Source organism: Macaca fascicularis, chromosome 1 (assembly GCF_037993035.2).
Source record: "Macaca fascicularis isolate 582-1 chromosome 1, T2T-MFA8v1.1".
NCBI classification, from domain to species: domain Eukaryota; kingdom Metazoa; phylum Chordata; class Mammalia; order Primates; family Cercopithecidae; genus Macaca; species Macaca fascicularis.
Window position 1 is genome coordinate 110,384,975 of NC_088375.1, and position 19,741 is coordinate 110,404,715.

Here is a 19,741-nt window from a genome sequence, read left to right on the forward strand (position 1 = left end):
GACCATCTTTTTAAAAATGTTTACTTCATTATTTTCCTGACAGAAATGACATCAGATGTACCATCACTGGGTCCAGCCATTGCCTCTGGAAACTCTGGACCTGGAATTCAAGGTGGAGGAGCCATTGTCCAGAGGGCTGTTAAGCGGCGACCAGGGTGAGTTTGAGTGTAGTGTGTTATGAATGTCTCTCCTATAAACCAACTTTAGTTGCTGAATTTATTTAGTTGCTGAACTCACTTGGCTATTTCTGACCGTCTCACTTCAACTTGATTACTTACTACACTACTGTCATATAAGTCTCCTTAGTCCCTGAATTTTTCTTTATGAAGAATTTATGTTTTTATCCAAGTTTTCCATAAGCAGTTCTTTTTTTAAACCAAAATTTCTGTAAGGTAAAGGACTGTAGCTAAGCCGGGAGATTTTACTGTGCCTGAGAAAACTGTTTGCTGCTTTCATTAAGCTTTGTTTCTGTTTTCCCAAAATCATTTTGATAGGCTGCTTTTCTGAATTTAGAGAATGCTGAGCTCTAGAATAGCTGTCTTCTAAGTTATTGATATGTTGCTTGGTTTGGAATGCAGAGTCTATTGAGCTCCAAAAGTATTTATTAAATTCCTAATTAGCGTTATGGCATTGTGCTGATTGCAAGTAGGATGCAAAGATGAGTAAGTCACAGTCCTTCTTTCTAAGTTGGTTGTGTTCTGATAGAAATAATTATTATACACACGAATATATGATAGAATATGCCTAGTTTTGTTAGAAAGGAATAAATTTGGTGCTATGTTTTTCTGTGTGTGGAAATAATACATTTATTGGTAAACATTGAGGAAAGCTTCAGAAAGGAGGTTGCCTTAGAGGGGCCTTGAAGAATGGGCACTATTTTATTTACTTTCTGGTATTAAATTTTCCTTTTTCTTTCTTTTTCTTTTTAAAAATTGTGCAGCTAATTATAACCAGTCTTTAATTTTTGTCCCACCAATAGTAATGGAAGAGTGATGCCTAGGCTCAGTGGTAACATGAGTAACATATTAAGACTTGCTATGTGTTCAGTAGCTTTAAACATTTGAACCATTTGCTGAAGTGTAAGCTAAATAAGTAACTTTCTAAGATTGTAAAGCTGATAAATGTCAGATACAGGATATGAACCTTGGGGGTTTGGCTTTGTAGCTTACTCTTTAAACACTGTGTTATGGTTATGTATAGTAACAAACAATTAGAAGTATTATAAATACCAAAATTAGGGCATCACTTGAGAAAGTCATAGTATATTTAAAATGGAATGCTATGTAGTTAGAAGTGACAAATATGTTTCAGTATAGAAAAATGTTTGCAAGCTATTAAGAAAGGTTACAGTATTATGGTATTTCACTGTCAAAAAATATGTATAATATGTACACAGGAAAAAACTGAAAGAATATATATCAGATTTCTGGGTAATAGTATTATGGGTAACTTATGGTTTCTTTTGTTTTTGATGTTTCAGATTTTCTGAAATGAACATTTATGATTGGTAATCAGAAAAAATATATTAAAGGAAGTCTTTAAAAATTTTCTTTTTGGTTTTTTTAGAGACAGGGTCTTGCTCTGTTACCCTGGCTGGAGTGCAAAGGCACAATCATGGCCCACTGCAGCCTCAAACTCCTGGCCTCAAGCAGTCCTCCTGCCTTGGCCTCCCAAAGTACTGGGATTACAGGCATGAGCCACTTCACCTGTCCTAAAAGAAGTCTTTTAATATTTCTTTTATTTATTTATTTATATTTGAGATGGAGTCTTGCTCTGTTGCCAGGCTGGAGTGCAATGGTGTGATCTCGGCTCACTGCAACCTCTGCCTTCCTGGTTCAAGGGATTCTCCTGCCTCAGCCTCCCGAGCAGCTGGGACTACAGGCGTGCACCACCACACCCAGCTAATTTTTGTATTTTTAGTAGAGATGGGATTTCACCATGTTGGCCAGGCTGGTCTCGAACTCCTGATCTCAGGTGATATGCCCACCTTGGCCTCCCAAAATGCTAGGATTATGGGCATAAGCCACCATGCCTGGCCTAATATTTCTTTTAAAGAAAGATTGGAAAATACCGAAAGTTAGAAAGAACAATACAAAGGCCAAAATCTACCGTTTTTAAATTGTATTTCCTTCAGTCTTTGTATGTAAATTGTTTTTAATAGTTATGTAATTATATAGTTTTATATAGCCTAGTCTTTTCACCTTATATAAATAATAAGCAATATACACACACACACATTTTAAGCAATACACATACACACATTTTGGCACCTTATATAAATAATAAGCAACACACACACACACACACACACACACACACACACACACACACACACACACATATTTTGGAGACAAGAGTCTTGCTCTGTTGCCCAGGCTGGAGTGCAGTGGCACGATTATGGCTCACTGTAGCCTCAACTTCCTGGGCCCAAACAATCCTCCCACTTCAGTTCTCCAAGTAGCTGGGACCACAGGTGCATGCCACTATACCTGGCTAACTTTTTTTTTGTTTTTAAAGACAGGGTCTCACTACATTGCCCAGGCTGGTCTAAAACTCCTGGGCTCAAGCAGCCCTCCCATCTCGACGTCCTGAAGTGTTGGGATTACAGGCATGACCTACTGTACCCGGCCCTTTAAAAAAAATATTGTTACATATTCTGTATAAACATACTTTTTTTTTTTTTTGAGGCAGAGTCTCGCTCTGTCGCCCGGGCTGGAGTGCGGTGGTGCGATCTTGGCTCACTGCAAGCTCCGCCTCCGGGTTCACGCCATTCTCCTGCCTCAGCCTCCTGAGTAGCTGGGACTACAGGTGCCCGCTACCACGCCCGGCTAATTTTTTTTTTTTTTTTGTATTTTTAGTAGAGACGGGGTTTCACCGTGTTAGCCAGGATAGTCTCAATCTCCTGACTTCGTGATCTGCCTGCCTCGGCCTCCCAAAGCACTGGGATTACAGGCATGAGCCACCACACCCAGCCATAAACATAATTTTTAATGGTTGCATGAAAGGATGTACTTAACTTCCTATTTTGTGACATTTAAATTGTTTTGAAGATTTTGCTGTTATATATAATGCTACAAATAACTTCTTTGTACCTAAATTTTTTTTCCTATTTCATATTATTTCTTTAGATTCTTAGAATTGGAGTTATTGGGCTGAGCACAGAGGCTCATGCCTGTAATGCCAGCACTTTGAGAGGCTGGGTAGGAGGATTACTTGAGCCCAGGAATTTGAGACCAGCCTGGGAAAAATGACGAGAGTTTTTTTTCTTTGATTTAGAAATTATCTTTCTTTTCTTTACTTCCTTCATTTTTTTTGTTTGACTTAGCAATTACCTTTCCCTCCCTCCTTGCCTCCCTTCCTCTCTTTCCCCTTCCTTTTTTTTTTTTTTTTTTTTTTGAGACATAGTTTTGCTCTTGTCACCCAGGCTGGAGTGCAGTGGCGCAATTTTGGCTCACTGCATCTTCCACCTCCAGGGTTCAAGCGATTCTCATGCCTCAGCCTCCTGAGTAGCTGGGATTACAGGTGCCTGCCACCATGCACAGCTAATTTTTGTATTTTTAATAGAGACGGGGTTTCACCATGTCAGCTGGGCTGGTCTTGAACTCCTGACCTCAAGTGATGCACCTGCCTCAGCTTCCCAAAGTGCTGGGATTACAGGTGTGAGCCACTGTGGCTGGCTCCTTTTCTTTTTTGAGACGGGGTCTTGCTGTGTCACTCAGGTTAGAGTGCAGTGGCCCAATCTCAGCTCACTGCAGCCTTGACCTCCCAGGTTCAAGGCCTGCAGCCCCTCCTGCACCCCCCAACCCAAGTAGCTGGGACTACACATGTGCCACCATGCCTGGCTAGTTTTTGTATGTTTTGTAGAGACGGGATTTCACCATGTTGCCCAGGCTGGTCTTGAACTCCTGAGCTCAAGCAGCCTGCTCACCTTGGCCTCCCAAAGTGCTGGGACTACAGGTGTGAGTGACCATGCCCAGCTGAGATTTTTTAAAATAAAAAAATTTAGTTGGGTGCAGTGGCGTGCTTCTATAGTTCCAGCTAGTTGGAAGGCTGAGATGGGAGGATCCCTTGAGCCAAGGAGCTCAAGGCGGCAGTGAGCTATGATCATGCCACTGAACTCCAGCCTGAGCAACAGAGTGAGAGCTTGTCTCTTAAAAAGAAAGAAAGAAGGAGAAGAAATAAATAATTTGAGATACTGGGTAGATAGGTAAGATTTTACAGGTGATCAGATTAGGGGATTCAGGAAGGAGGAAGAGGAACAAACACTTTCAGGATTGATGCTGTATGTATACTTCAAATGCGACCCATGTAGAGGCCCATAATATCAAGGTATCCCACTAGTAAAAGTAAAAAGAGTGATCGCTAGGTTAAGGTGGTAACATGAGCAATATTTTAGTTCAGTAGTGTACAGAGATCAGCCTATTTTATTATTATTATTATTATTATTTTTATTTTTATTTTTTTTTTGAGACGGAGTCTCGCTCTGTCGCCCAGGCTGGAGTGCAGTGGCCGGATCTCAGCTCACTGCAAGCTCCGCCTCCCGGGTTCGGGCCATTCTCCTGTCTCAGCCTCCTGAGTAGCTGGGACTACAGGCGCCCGCCATCTCGCCCGGCTAGTTTTTTGTATTTTTTAGTAGAGACGGGGTTTCACCGTGTTAGCCAGGATGGTCTCGATCTCCTGACCTAGTGATCCGCCCGTCTCGGCCTCCCAAAGTGCTGGGATTACAGGCTTGAGCCACCGCGCCCGGCCTATTTTATTATTTATAATCCTTCCTAATCTCCTTAAATGAAATTCACTTCTTTCACTGAATGTCTGTAACATGTTGATTGTACCCCTTATGTGACACTTTCCTATTCTCACTTGTTTTATATTTGTATTTCTCTAGGTGAAGAGCCCCTTGAGGGCAAGGTTCTAGTTTTTACCTCACCTAGCACAGTGTCTTGAATGTAGAATATATTTCATGTTTATTAGATCAATGAAGGAAAGAAACATTATCTAACAATCTTCGTAGTTGTTAAGTTACTCTTTTATGTAAGATCACTGCTTTGAAAGATGTTTCAGAAATTCGGTAACATGGCTTAGAGCAGGCTATAGAAATGAAACATGGATCTGAATTATTTATGTTAATTTTTTTCTTACCTTTTCTGAGTGGATTCCTGCTCCCTTTATAGAGGTTGTAGTCTGATGCAAAACTTTGGCAAAAATTGACTGCTACTCTAGGAAAGTGTTAGGGTAGCAGAAGGTACTTTTTTCTATTACCCAGTTTTGTACTTTTTTTTTTTTTTTTTTTTTTTGAGACGGAGTCTTGCTGTTGTCACCCGGGCTTGAGTGCAATGGCGCGATCTTGGCTCACTGAAACCTCCACCTCCCGGGTTCTAGCAATTCTCCTGCCTCAGCCTCCTGAGTAGCTGAGATTATAGGTGCCTGCCACCATGCCCAGCTAATTTTTGCATTTTTAGTAGAGACGGGGTTTCACCATGTTGGCCAGGCTGATCTCGAACTCTTGACCTCAGATGATCCACCAGCCTCAGCCTCCTAAAGTGCTGGGATTACAGGTGTGAGCCACCGCGCCCGGCCCCAGTTTTGTTCTTCTTTGCTTAGTTTGGACTATGAAGAAGAGGTAATGTAGCTTTGTTTGACTTCTGCGCTTCCTCTTTTCATTATTCCATTTGGGTGGGTGTACACGTAGCTTGTGTTGAGAAATTTTAACTTGTTAATGTTTTGTATTATCAGCAGGCTTAAAGTATTTATTGTTGGCTTTCCTCAGGCTGGATTTTGATGACGATGGAGAAGGGAACAGTAAATTTTTGAGGTAAGAGTCTGAAAAACTTTCCTTAGATGTCTGATATTAAAAATTAGTTTATGATCTTTATACTTCTGACTTGTAAATTTTTGTCCTTAGGTCTAAGAAGAGTACTTCATCACAAAACTATAAATATTCCTATATCTCAGAAAATTTTTAAGCATTCTGTTAATATATCTAGAGAAAGGATCTCAGTGAGAGAAAGGATCTCAGTGAGGATAGGACAGCATTTACAAACCCTCTGTATCAGTTCTGTATTACTTCATAGCTTAAAAAGAACAATAGTTTGTTATTTCTCAATTCTGTGGATTGACTGCACGTTTATTCTGCTTATCTCACCTAGACTCATAAGACTGCATTCTCAGCTGGTCTGCTGAGAACTGGACTCAGCTGGGATGGCTGGGTATTTCTGTCTATGTGGTTTTTTTATCCTCAAGGAGGCCAGACTGAATTTTTTCATGTGGTGATAGCTACAATCTACAGCACAAATCCCAGTGTGCAAGTGCTTATCAAACCTCTGCTTATATGACATTTGCTTATGTCCCATTGGCCAAAGCAAGTCATATGTTCCAGTTGTGAGTGTATGAGGGTGTTACACAAGGGAGTACATACTGAGAGGTGTAATTCATTGGTTGAGGTGTCATTAATCTCTGACTCTGTCATACCCTCTGACACCTGTTGACTCCTCTTATAGGTAGCAGGAATTGGAATTTGTATTTTTTTTTTTTTTTTGAGATGGAGTCTTGCTCTGTCACTGGGAGTGTAGTGGCACGATCTCGGCTCACTGCAACCTCCCCCTCCCGGGTTCTAGCGATTCTCCTGCCTCAGCCTCCCGAGTGGCTGGGACTACAGGTGTGTGCTACCACACCGAGCTAATTTTTGTATTTTTAGTAGACACAGGGTTTCACCATGTTGCTCAGGATGGTCTCGATCTCTTGACCTTGTGATCCGCCCTCCTTGGCCTCCCAAAGTGCTGGGATTACAGGCATGAGGAATTTGTATTTTTGAGTAATTAATGTTCTGTAGTTTTTAAAATGGACTATTTGTTTGTTTTTTTTGAGACAGTCTTCCTCTGTCGCCCAGGCTGGAGTGCAGTGGTGCAATCTTGACTACTACAACTTCTGCCTTCCAGGTTCAAGTGATTCTCATGCCTCAGGCTCCTGAGTAGCTGCGACTACCACACCTGGCTAATTTTTGTATTTTTAGTAGAGACGAGGTTTCACCATGTTAGCCAGGCTGGTCCAGAACTCTTGGCCTTAAATGGTCCATGCGCCTCAGCTTCCCAAAGTGCTGGGATTATAGGCGTAAGCCCCCATGCCTGGCCTATTTTCTTCTTCTTATTTTTTTGAGACAGGGTCTTACTCTGTCATCCAGACTGGAGTGCAGTGGCATAGTCTTGGCTCACTACAGCCTTGACCTCCAGGGCTCAAGCAGTCCTCCCACCTCAGTCTCTTAAGTAGCTGGGTCTACAGATGTGAGCCATAATACCTGGCTAATTTTAAAATTATGTTGCCTAGGCTGGTCTTAAACTCCTATGCTGAAGCGATCCTCCCACCTTGGCCTCCCAAAGTGTTGGGATTACAGGCATGAGCCACTGTATCCGGCCTGCAAATGGACTTTTTAATGTATTGATGAAGGAGTTCTTTCAGAAAAGGGGGATATTCTTGCTGAAGACCGATTGTTTGTCTTGTTTTCAAGTAAGGAAAACAGTAAGACTCAAAGAAAGGAAGAATATTACCCCGGAAGCCTGTACATTGCTGAGTAACAGACATTTGATAAAGGAGCCCAATTCAAAAAAAATGATTTGATTATGTGGGTGCCCAGATTTAATATCATTTATTTATTTTCCTTCCTTCTTTCCTTTTTTTTTTTTTTTTTTTTTGATTTTTGCTCCTGTTGCCCAGGCTGGAATACAATGGTGTGATCTCAGCTCACCACAACCTCTGCCTCCCGGGTTCAAGCGATTCTCCTGCCTCAGCCTCCCGAGTAGCTGGGATTACAGGCATGCACCACCACGCCCAGCTAATTTTGTATTTTTAGTAGAGACGGGGTTTCTCCATGTTGGTCAGACTGGTCTTGAACTCCCGACCTAAGGTGATCTGCACACCTCGGCCTCCCAAAGTGCTGGGATTATAGGCATGAGCCACTGCACCTTAAACTTATTTGTTTGTTTTATTAACTAAGTTTTTTCTTTAATTGGGAAAGTAATATAAGTGTATTTTATTATAGAAATTTCAGGCTAGGCATGGTGGCTCACACCTGTAATCCCAGCACTTTAGGAGGCTGAGGTGGGTGGATCGCTTAAGCTCAGGAATTCAGGACCAGTTTGGACAACATGGCAAAACTCCACCTGTAAAAAAAAAAATTACAAAAATTAGCTGGATGTGCTGCTGTGTGCCTGTCGTCCCAGCTACTCGGAAAGCTGAGGTGGGAGGGTGGTTTGAGTCCTGGAAGCAGAGTTTGCAGTGAGCCGAGGTTGTGCCACTGCTTTCTAACCTGGGTGACCTTGCTTCAGAAAAGAATAAAAAAACAAAAACAAAATTTCAAATAGTACAGAGTTATATACAGTGAAAGCACATCTTCTTTTCACTTTGGACCTTCGGAACTCTTTTTTTTTTTTCTTTTGAGATGGAGTCTCGCTCTTGTTGCCCAGGTTGGAGTGCAATGGCATGATCTCTGCTCATTGCAACCTCCGCCTCCTGAGTTCAGGCTATTCTCCTGCCTCAGCCTCCTGAGTAGCTGGGATTATAGGCACCTGCCACCACGCCTGGCTAATTTTTGTACTTTTAGTAGAGACAAGGTTTTGCCATGTTGGCCAGGCTGGTCTCAAACTCCTGATTCACCTGGCTCGGCCTCCCAAAGTGCTGGGGTTACAGGTGTGAGCCCCTGCGCCTGGCCTGGACCTTCAAAACTCTTCAGACAACTGCAGTTTCCAGTTTGTTGAGTATCCTTCCAGAAATATTTAGTGTATACACCATTATATATAGATGTGTATATGTGAACATACACACACTCATCTCAGTTTTTGTTTTTACACAAAGGATGTCCATACTGTAAATTGCTTGCCATTGTTTAGTTTTATAATGCTTCATACAGTTAATAGCATCTATCTTCTTTTTTTATAGTAACATTTAAAGTTAAGGCTCATATTTCTGGCTACTGACTAGATGAACCTTGCCAAATACTCTTGAAAACAACAACCGTGACTTGGCCATCACAAAGAAATAGTTGCAAGTGGAAGTATAATTCTCTAAGAGGTCTCTTGAGACTTAATGAGTCTCAATAAATGTGAAGAAGGGAAGAGATTTCAATTTCTGGAGAAGACAGACTTTTTCAAACAACTTTATTGAGAATTCCTCCTATTTTAATCCTGAATTATAATGATATATGCTATTAGTGGAACTTCACTGTGTGTATGAAAGATATGAGGGTAACCACTAGTCTTTTTTTATACCTGTGAATTAGCTCTAACCATGAGTCATTGCTTCCACAAAATCCAGTAGTCACAACTACATGCAGATCCAAAGAGAAGTTCATTTATCCTTTTCCTAGTCATAAAAAAAGACTATCATAGTTTATCTTACCAAGTCGGGTTGTTGTGCCTGAGAAAAGCACCACCAAATTCACTTTCCCCCTTCTCTTTTTTTTTTTTTTTTTTTGAGATGGAGTCTTGCTCTGTCACCAGGAGTGCAGTGGCATGATCTCAGCTCACTGCAACCTCCGCCTTCAAGTGATTCTCCTGCCTCAGCCTCCCGAGTAGCTGGGACTACAGGCGCGTGCCACCACGCCCAGCTAAGTTTTGTATTTTTAGTAGAGATGGGGTTTCACCATGTTGGCCAGGATGGTCTAGATCTCTTGACCTGGTGATCTGCCCAGCCTTGGCCTCCCAAAGTGCTGGGATTACAGGCATGAACCACTGTTCCCAGCCTCCCCCTTCTTTTTTCTGGGTATATATATACAAAATAATTGAAGGCAGAGTCTTAAAGAGATATTTGCACACTCATGTTTATTGGCCCATTTTGTGCAATAGATAAGAGGTCGAAGTAACCCAGATGTCCACTGACAGATGAATGGATACAGAAAATGTAGTATGTACCCACAAGGGAATATTATTCAGCCTTAAAAAGAAAGCCTGTCATATGCTGCAAGATAGATGAATCTTAAGGACATTATACTGAAAGAATAAGCCAGTAACAAAAAGACAAATGCTGTATGATTCCACTTACATGAGTTATCTACAAAGTAGTCAAATTCATAGACACAGAAAGTAAAACGGTGGTTGCTAGGGGTTGGGGTGAAGGAGAAATGAGAAAATGGTGTTTAATGAATATAGAGTTTCAGTTTTGCACGATGAAAAACTTCTAGATATCTGTTGCACAACAATGTGAATATGGTTAACACTAAACTGTACACTTAAAAATGGTATGTGGTAAGTTTTATGTGTTTTTTGCCATAATTAAAAAAAAATCCAAAGCTATCCCTTACTTTAGAATTGTGCTGACAGACCAGTCAGCTGTGTTGTCATTAGATCATCATCTTTTTTTGGTGTGTCTGGTAAGGGTAATGGAAATACCAGAAACCTGACAAATAATAGTTGTGGGTCTTTTAAGTTCTGTGGGGTGCTGCTATTTCTATCACTTTGTGATGCTTTTCCATTAGCTTTTTTTCTATTGAATAGTTTCACCCCTTTCTAGTTTTCATTTCAGAGTGAAATAGATATAACAAGTGCAATGCTTTGAAACAATCCTTTTTTTCTCCTTCAGGTGTGATGATGATCAGATGTCTAACGATAAGGAACGGTTTGCCAGGTAATATAGTAGTAGGTAATATATCATATAATATGATCCATGTTGTAGAACCAGACAATCCTAGCATATTAACTTTTAATTTTTTCTGGATGAGACTGAATTTCTTTGTCCAATCTCTTTCCTGTTTGGAAGTATGGGAAACTTAGTATTGTAACTATCATTTATGTTCAGGTGACATGGCTTCAGACTGGCAGTATATTTTATACAATGTTTTTCTGTGTATGTGATAACTAAAGCAATGTGCTTGCAAGGTTTCCATAGGAACACAAATTATGGATTTTGTGTTTGCATTTATTATTAAATAGATTTACAAAAATAGGAATACAGATAATGGTTCTGTTATTTTATTTAATTAATTTATTTATTTTGAGGCAGAGTCTTGCTCTGTTGCCCATGCTGGAGTGCAATGGCGCCATCTCGGCTCACTGCAACCTTCACCTCCCGGGTTCAAGCGATTCTCCTGCCTCAGCCTCCTGAGTAGTTGGGATTACAGGTGCCTGCCACCACGCCCAGCTAATTTTTGTATTTTTAGTAGAGATGGGGTTTCAACATGTTGGTCAGGGTGGTCTTGAACTCCTGACCTTGTGATCCGCCCGCCTCAGCCTTCCAAAGTGCTGGGATTACAGGTGTGAGCCACTGCACCCAGCCTATTTTATTTTTTTGAGATAGAGTCTCACTCCGTCGCCCATGCTGGAGTACAGTGGTATAATCTCAGCTTACTATAACCTCTGTCTCCTGGGTTCAAGTTGTTCTACCACCTCAACCTCCCGAGTAGCTGGGAATACGGGCATGTGCCACCATGCCTGGCTAATTGCTAATTTTTGTAATAATTTTTTTTTTTAGCAGAGATGGGCTTTCACCATGTAGGCCAGGCTGGTCTCGAACTCCTCACTTCAAGTGATTCACCCATCTCAACCTCCCAAAGTGCTGGGATTATAGGTATTAGCCACTGTGCCCAGCCTATTATTTTATTTTAATATGTGTATATTTTTAGAGACATTTAATATATGTATATTTTTAGAGACATTTTAGAGACATTGTTTTCACTGTGTTTCCCAGGCAGGAGTACAGTGGCATGATCATAGCTCACTGCAGCCTCAAACTCTGGGGTTTCAGTGATCCTTCTACCTCAGCTTCCCAAATATTGGGATTATATGCATAGCCACCATGCCTGGTTGGTCCTGTTCTTTTAAAAATGACAGTAAGAGGCCAGGAGTGGTGGCTCACGCCTGTAATTCCAGCACTTTGGGAGGCAGAGGCGGGTGGATCACTTGAGGTCAGGAGTTCAAAACCAGCCTGGCCAACATGGTGAAACCCCATCTCTACTAAAAATATAAAATATATAAAAATATAAAAATTAGCCAGGCATCGTGGTGGGTACTCTTAATCCCAGCTACTCTGGAGGCTGAGGCATGAGAATTCCGTGAGCCTGGGAGGCGGAGGTTGCAGTGAGCAGAGATGGCACCATTGCACTCCAGCCTGGGTGACAGAGCAAGACTTTGTCTCAGAAAAAAAAAAAAAAAAAAAAACGACAGTAAGGAAACAGTTTTTGTGGCAAGTAAAGTTTTGAGTGAAAAAACTTAAATTTGTTTAAATTGCTTATCAAGATGATGAAATATACTGTTTTTTATTAAATTCTTCTTAACTCAACTTAAATTTGTTTAAATTGCCTATCAGGATGATGAAATATACTCTGTTTTTTATTAAATTCTTCTTAACTCAAATGTCAATTTTCTTTTTAGAAAGTTTTTATTAAATATTAGGCAATAAATTATTTCTTTTTTATAAATTAAGTTTGCAGCTACCTCAGAAAAATGAATAATCTGTTATTTCAAAATCCAGTGATTAACTGAGCACTTAGCATTTAGTATTTATTCATTGCTGATGCTCCTGGTCTCGGGAACATACTTTGAGAACCATTGATGTAGAGACATAAGAAATATCAGGGGAAATAGTTAAAAACTATTCTGAAATGGTGAGATGCAATCTCAGGCTTTGAATTAGAGGATATTATATAAAATGCATTGTAGGGATATTTCTCTGGTAGCAGTTATAGAATTGATTAAAGGGATGGACTGTTGGACTATAAGGAGATAGATAGGAAGCTGCTGAAATAGTAAGACAGCTATAAAATCTTGAGGGCCGGCCGGGTGCAGTGGCTCAAGCCTGTAATCCTAGCACTTTGGGAGGCCGAGACGGGTGGATCACGAGGTCAGATCGAGAGCATCCTGGCTAACACGGCGAAACCCCGTCTCTACTAAAAAATACAAAAAAACTAGCCGGGCGAGATGGCGGGCGCCTGTAGTCCCAGCTACTTGGGAGGCTGAGGCAGGAGAATGGCGTAAACCCGGGAGGCGGAGCTTGCAGTGAGCTGAGATCACGCCACTGCACTACTCCAGCCTGGGCAACAGAGCCAGACTCCGTCTCAAAAAAAAAAAAAAAATCTTGAGGGCCTGGGCTAGATTGGCAGTGGCAACAGGAAAGGAGTGAAGTTAAGAGGTTTTTGAAGAATAATTTGTTTATCAAAGTTAATTGAAGTAGACACTTGTCTTTAGAATGTGAACCATCTCTAAAATGAGAAGTTAATCATAGATATTTGGAGGATAGTTTTTCAACCTTCATTAAAAAGTCAGACCATCAATATTATTGGTAGTAAAGGTCCACAGTATCTTGAAGAAATTTCAAAAAGCCATGAAAACATGGCGTGAATGATTTTAGTCTTCGTTTGTCCTGCTTAATGTGCATATATTTCATTCAGAAATACTGGGGTGGATAAGGGATTGTGGATCTGTAGTAGTAGGGGCAGTAGAAATAGGAATTTTAGATGCTTAACTTTTTTTCAAACAACAGAATTCATTCATATGATTTGTTAAGGTAGTGCATCTCACATATCCTCCTTGGGAATTCAATAGAGGGTCTTTTTTTTTTTTTTTTTTTTTGAGACGGAGTCTCGCTCTGTCGCCCAGGCTGGAGTGCAGTGGCCGGATCTCAGCTCACTGCAAGCTCCGCCTCCCGGGTTCACGCCATTCTCCTGCCTCAGCCTCCCGAGTAGCTGGGACTACAGGTGCCCACCACCTCGCCCGGCTAGTTTTTTTTTTTTTGTATTTTTTTAGTAGAGACGGGGTTTCACCGTGTTAGCCAGGATGGTCTCGATCTCCCGACCTCGTGATCCGCCCATCTCGGCCTCCCAAAGTGCTGGGATTACAGGCTTGAGCCACCGCGCCCGGCCAATAGAGGGTCTTAAAAGCTGAAAATTGCTCAACTTTTTGAAAAAAAGAAGTTTGTAGTTTGTTAAGGAACTATCTAGAAGAAATAACCCAAGGAATGTAAAACTCTAAACTGCTGAATATCACTTATTTCTCCTTCTCTTGTCCTCAGAATATATGCGTAAATTTTTACATTCTTCTTCCTTGTTACTGTGTTATTTTCTGTCTATTGACCATTTTATAAAAACATTCCCATATATTGATAAGGCTATTGTATTCGTCATTTTTAATAGCTAAATAATCTTTTAGCTTGTTAACCTGTCATACTTAGACATTTTATTCGAGGCTTCTTTATCTATATAAATGTATTTAAAATGGAATTGACACATTCCTGATACATTGGCCTGCTAACACCTTGCTATTTCTTCAGTTGCCACCTATCATTACAGTATCTCAGTTTTCTGGAAAAATTTAGTGATGGTTCTTTGTATCCTTCTCCAGTGGAGGGGGAATTGTTACTTTTGATCCATTCCTGTGTGGCTATACTGCAGAGAAATGGCAAAGGGACTGAATCAAAGTTAAGAATTACTTTAGGAACAAATCAATAATAGAAGACATGTCAGAAACCTAGTTCTTAGAGTTATTTATATAATTTCTCCAGTGAAGTCTGGTTGGTTATTTTGTCATTGTGTGGCACATGCATGTGTTGTTTGTGTGAGAGACAGAGAGACTGTATTTGTGATCACTTGTTTGATACTATCATCTTTAATTTACTCTGTCTTTAATTTTGTCATTATAGAATAGCACATGTGGCTATCATTTTCTTTCCAGATTGGGAGCAGTGTATGAAAATGGTATTCCTGAATTCCCTTTGTTTGTTCTTGTTCAGACTCTGTATATCTTTGGTTCCTACAGAGATCGATTGGCAAAATGCTTCCTGTGTTTAGATCATGTTAATTTACAATATATATTGGCTTTGCTTTTATGTTGACCTTTATCTTGTAAGTTACTTTTTCTTTATCCTAACAGATGACTTTGTAGAGTTACAGGCAAGGTTCCTGCCTATAATTCATTTCCCTCCTCTCTTCTCTGCATCTGTTTAGTTCTATATACTTTTCTCTCTTCTTTCTCCTTTTCTTTTTTTATCCTCCCTCCATTTCCTTTCCCTTCCTCCTTTCTTTTTTCCCTTCCTCCCTCCCCCCTTCCTTCCTTCTTTTTTATTTTGATTTTAGCTTAGTTCATTAATTCTATTTTTAGGTCGGATGATGAGCAGAGCTCTGCGGATAAAGAGAGACTTGCCAGGTAGGAGAACAGTGTCTTTTAGCATGATGAAGCAGATGCTGCTGCTTTTTCTATCCTTTTTCTTACTCTATCTTTTCTTCCCCTTTCTGTTTGTATTTTTCCTTATCTGTGGCAAGAGAGGACAATATTTTTTAGAAGTTTGAGTGTAACAGGAACTTTGGCTTTCCCCATCAGAAAGTGGGTGAGTTGAGGGAACTTTGCTTAGGGATTTAAGAAATTGCTATTAAGTTTTTTTCTTTTTTTCTTTATGTCAGTACTAAGTTTCACAGAACAAAAAGCTCTTAGAAGTAATGCAGCTGTGCCAGTTGGTGCTTTAACAGGGAAATACTCTTTTTATCAGAAAACCACAAATATATCTGTATTTGTGATTAGCTCCCAGTATTTAGGCCTCAGCATTTACTCCACACCTCTAGGAAACTCACACCTATTTTCTTATGAAGACTCACAGCCTAGATTATTCTCACAACAGAACTAGTGTTGCTTTGGTGATCTAATCCTTTCTTGTGGTAGTTTTCTAGAAAAGTTTTAGTTTCCTTGATGTGGCTATTTAAAAGACCAGGTTTCTGTACTTACGTGTCAGAAATCTGTCAGATACTAGGAAGATGAGTGCTTTATGTTTGAGAGTAGAATTTTATGTCTTAGGCAAAGTGTAACTAAATATGGGCCTATGTGTTGAGACCCTTTTTGCCATTTAGAAAGGAGACTCTGGAATTCTCTTTGGAGACTGTTGTTTGTAATGCAGAAATACTGCAGAAGAAATATGCATAGGCTTTTCTGTTTTCTAGTATCCGTGATTTGGGGGTGACTTAGGAAATAGATCATTGATGCTGATACCTATTTTTACTATTTTCCCCCTTTTTTCTACTATTTCCTCTTTAATCTGGGCCACAAACTCATTTTGCTGCCAGTTTAACTCGAGCTTCTTACTAACCCTTTCACTATTCAGAAAATGGATTTGGCATGATGTGGTGGAGAAAACATCATATTGGGAAGAGAGTAGCCTAGGGCAAGTCACTTACGTACTTGACCTCCCTTTGCTCTTCTCAGAAAAAAGAGATTTATGTTAGATTTTTAATTTTCTTTTTTTTTTGACAAATAATTTTTGTTCAAGTAGAATTCTTAGGTGGTAACAGAAATAAATAAAAGAGATAAAGCAAGCCGGGCACAGTGGCTCATGCTTGTAACCCTAGCACTTTGGGAGGCTGAGGCGGGCAGATCACGAGGTCAAGAGATCGAGACCATCCTGGCCAACTTGGGGAGACTCCATCTCTACTAAAAATAAAAATAGAAAAATAGCTGGGCGTGGTGGCGTGCACCTTTAGTTGCAGCTACTCTGGAGGCTGAGATAGGAGAATTGCTTGAACTCAGGAGGTGGAGGTTGCAGTGAGCCGAGATCCCGCCACTGTACTTCAACCTGGGTGACAGAGCGAGATTCCATCTCAAAAAAAAGAGAGAGAGAGAAAATATTTCTAGCAAATACTTGAGTAGAAGCAGAAATGCAGCATGTTGCTGGTTATCTCCTTGAGGCATCCTGATGGAGGACACTGAGAAATTTAATGGGCTTTAAAAAATTCCTGTTGGAAAACTACTGGATTATTCCTGTTAACAGTGATATCTTTCTGTCTTAATTTTGAGGAAGTCAGTGTTGGAGCTGTGGTCTGTTTACCTGGGTGAGATTCAAATTGTCTCTTGCCAGACCTTTAATCATCCTCCTCTCCACTCTACTCCTGCTCTCCAGTTAACTTCGTCCCAGACGGGGGACCCATATAGGACTTTTAGTAGATGGTGTATCTTAAGTCTTGTAAGAAGTTGAGTGCACTGGCAGCACACCCAGATAAAGAAGGTAGGACTTTGTGCATTAATGGGCCAAATAAAACTTCAAAATCTTCAAATTCTGCCTTTTAATGTTGCAAATAAGAGAGAGACTTACCATATTTTATAGACCAAGGAAATCTATACCATCAATTCTTGTATCAGCTGTGGAGCTACATACTTGAGTTGGCAAAAATTGATCCTTTTATTTTCTGGCCTTTAAATAGTTGAATTAGTCAACATGGGAGTTAACCAAGCTGAGGTTATATGTTCCAATGGAACTTAAGTGAGTAAAATCAGCATTTAGAAATATTGTCATTTCTTTCTTTCTTTCTTTTTTCTTTTTGAGATGGAGTCTTGCTCTGTCACCCAGGCTGGAGTGCAGTGGTGCAATCTTGGCTCACTGCAACCTCTACCTCCTGGATTCAAGTGATTCTCCTGTCTCAGCCTCCTAAGTAGCTGGGATTACAGGGGCATGCCACTGTGCCCTGCTAATTTTTGTATTTTCAGTAGAGACAGGGTTTCACCATGTTGGTCAGGCTGGTCTTGAACTCCTGGCCTCAAGTAATCCACCTTCCTCAGTCTCCCAAAGTGCTGGGATTACAGGCGTGAGCCACTATGCCTGGCCTGTCATTTCTTAAAACAGCTTTTTTTCTGAGGGAGTGGTAATTTGCAAATGATGTGAAGTTTCCAGGAAATAGGGGGAAGGGAATTGTATTATCTGCTTGTTCTCTGTCTGCCTTATTAGTTCTGTTTCATGCTTGCTTTGCATGAGAAGGTTGGCAAACCTTATTTTAACTGCTGAGACTTAAGCATCACTAAATCTGAATACCACATTCTTCAGCAGCACACTTGGTGTCCATATCACTCTCCCTGCTACCAAATGACCAGATGTGACCACCTGGATGGGGCTTCTCTCTCTTTCCATGCAGGGAAAATCACAGTGAAATTGAACGGCGGCGACGGAACAAGATGACAGCCTACATCACAGAACTGTCAGATATGGTACCCACCTGTAGTGCCCTGGCTCGAAAACCAGACAAGTTAACCATCTTACGCATGGCAGTTTCTCACATGAAGTCCTTGCGGGGAACTGGCAACACATCCACTGATGGCTCCTATAAGCCATCTTTCCTCACTGATCAGGTCTCTGGGACTTACAGTTCTGAGAAAGTCTAGAATCTGGGTGAATCTCTTGAAAGTTTTCGTTTTTTGGACAAGAATTCAGCTTTTCAGGAAAAAGTCAGACAATGGGAAAATGAATTTCAGTTCTTAGTTATAACATTAATTAGTATTGGGACAATGAGAAGTAGAGAAGAGTTGTGAAAACCATTTAACAAACTAATAAGTATTAATATTTGAGAACTTGACTCATGAATATAGCATATAGGATGGAAGAAGAACAGTGGACTCACAGAGGGAATGACTATGTCCATGGAACCAGTTTTCTTCCTTGCCTTTAGGGTTATAGAAGATGGAAGAAATCTATTTCTTATCCCTGAAGCAGCTTCTAGTTTTAGTAATAGAATGAATCTGTCCCTCTTTTGGTGATACAATAACTGAGAGTCTAATTGTTGCTTGGGATGTGCTCTGTTACATTTGATGCACTATGAAAAACAGAAGGCATAAAGATTTTCTGCCTTTTAGGAGCTTCATCTGAATATGAAGTACGTGAGTGGCAGGATACAACAGAAAATGACAGGAAAATGCATAAAGAGAGGAATTGTATTTTTTAATTAGTAATTTTATGTGGGACTAGATAGACATATACCAAAGGGATGGCTAAAGTGAATAGAATGGCTAGACTTGAGTGAGGATGGTTAGGGAAGACTTCTGAGGGTAAGGAAGCCATGTTCTATTTTGGTTATTAAAATAACATGATCATTACAGAAAAATTTGGAAAATGTAGGAGGTATAAGAAAGAAAAAAATTTACTTCAGTATCAATCAAGTATGCCCTTAATGTCACCAATTTAATCAAATGATTAGAAAGGAGGAGAGAATATAGTTTGAGAAAATGGAATAAGAATTTTTCCAAATAGGATGGTCTACTTAAAAGTACATGCTTTATAGTTACATACATTGAAATAGTTAATATGCTTTAACAGTACATGTGCAGGTATTCAACAAACTCCAGTTACGCACCTTTTGTGGGCAAACCAGGTGTGTTGTGCTGTGAGAAATAGAAAGAATGGTAAGAGAAATGGTTTTCTGGTGGAAACAGACATGTAAATAAATAAATTAAACATAGAACTAGTTCTATAACGAAAGTGCAGTAATGAATCCTGTAGAAATGCAGATATGGAAAATGAGTTGGGGAGTAGTGTTGAGGATTTTGGGAATCACTTGAGCAAAAACTTAGAAGTGTGGAATAGGGCCGGGCGCGGTGGCTCAAGCCTGTAATCCCAGCACTTTGGGAGGCCGAGGCGGGCGGATCACAAGGTCAGGAGATCGAGACCACAGTGAAACCCCGTCTCTACTAAAAATACAAAAAATTAGCCGGGCGCGGTGGCGGGCGCCTGTAGTCCCAGCTACTCAGGAGGCTGAGGCAGGAGAATGGCGGGAACCCGGGAGGCGGAGCTTGCAGTGAGCCGAGATCGCGCCACTGCACTCCAGCCTGGGCAACAGCGTGAGACTCCGTCTCAAAAAAAAAAAAAAAAAAAGAAGTGTGGAATAATTGGGTTGTGCAAAGAAAGTCAAGTGTTTTAGCATGTTTTTGGGAGGTAATAGGAAGGCAGGCTGGGATCTAATGATGGAATGTTTAGGTGTTAAAGAATTTAGATTTTAATTTTTATGCAGTGGGGAGACATC

The 19,741-nt window shown here is 40.5% G+C and overlaps 1 protein-coding gene across 14 annotated transcripts in view; it reads left to right on the top strand.

Moving 5' to 3' along the window:
* ARNT (aryl hydrocarbon receptor nuclear translocator) overlaps window positions 1-19,741 on the top strand; it is a 66,340-nt gene that overhangs the window by 17,144 nt on the left and 29,455 nt on the right. For 8 of the 14 annotated variants that reach the window (XM_005541962.4, XM_005541963.4, XM_005541964.4 and 5 more), the window contains exons 2-6: window positions 44-155; window positions 5,768-5,812; window positions 10,567-10,611; window positions 15,075-15,119; window positions 17,864-18,077. In XM_005541962.4, the coding sequence (XP_005542019.3) occupies window positions 44-155; window positions 5,768-5,812; window positions 10,567-10,611; window positions 15,075-15,119; window positions 17,864-18,077 (461 nt within the window). The remainder of the gene's footprint in view (window positions 1-43; window positions 156-5,767; window positions 5,813-10,566; window positions 10,612-15,074; window positions 15,120-17,863; window positions 18,078-19,741) is intronic. The other 6 variants (XM_005541965.4, XM_005541966.4, XM_005541967.4 and 3 more) reach the window with 1 other exon arrangement.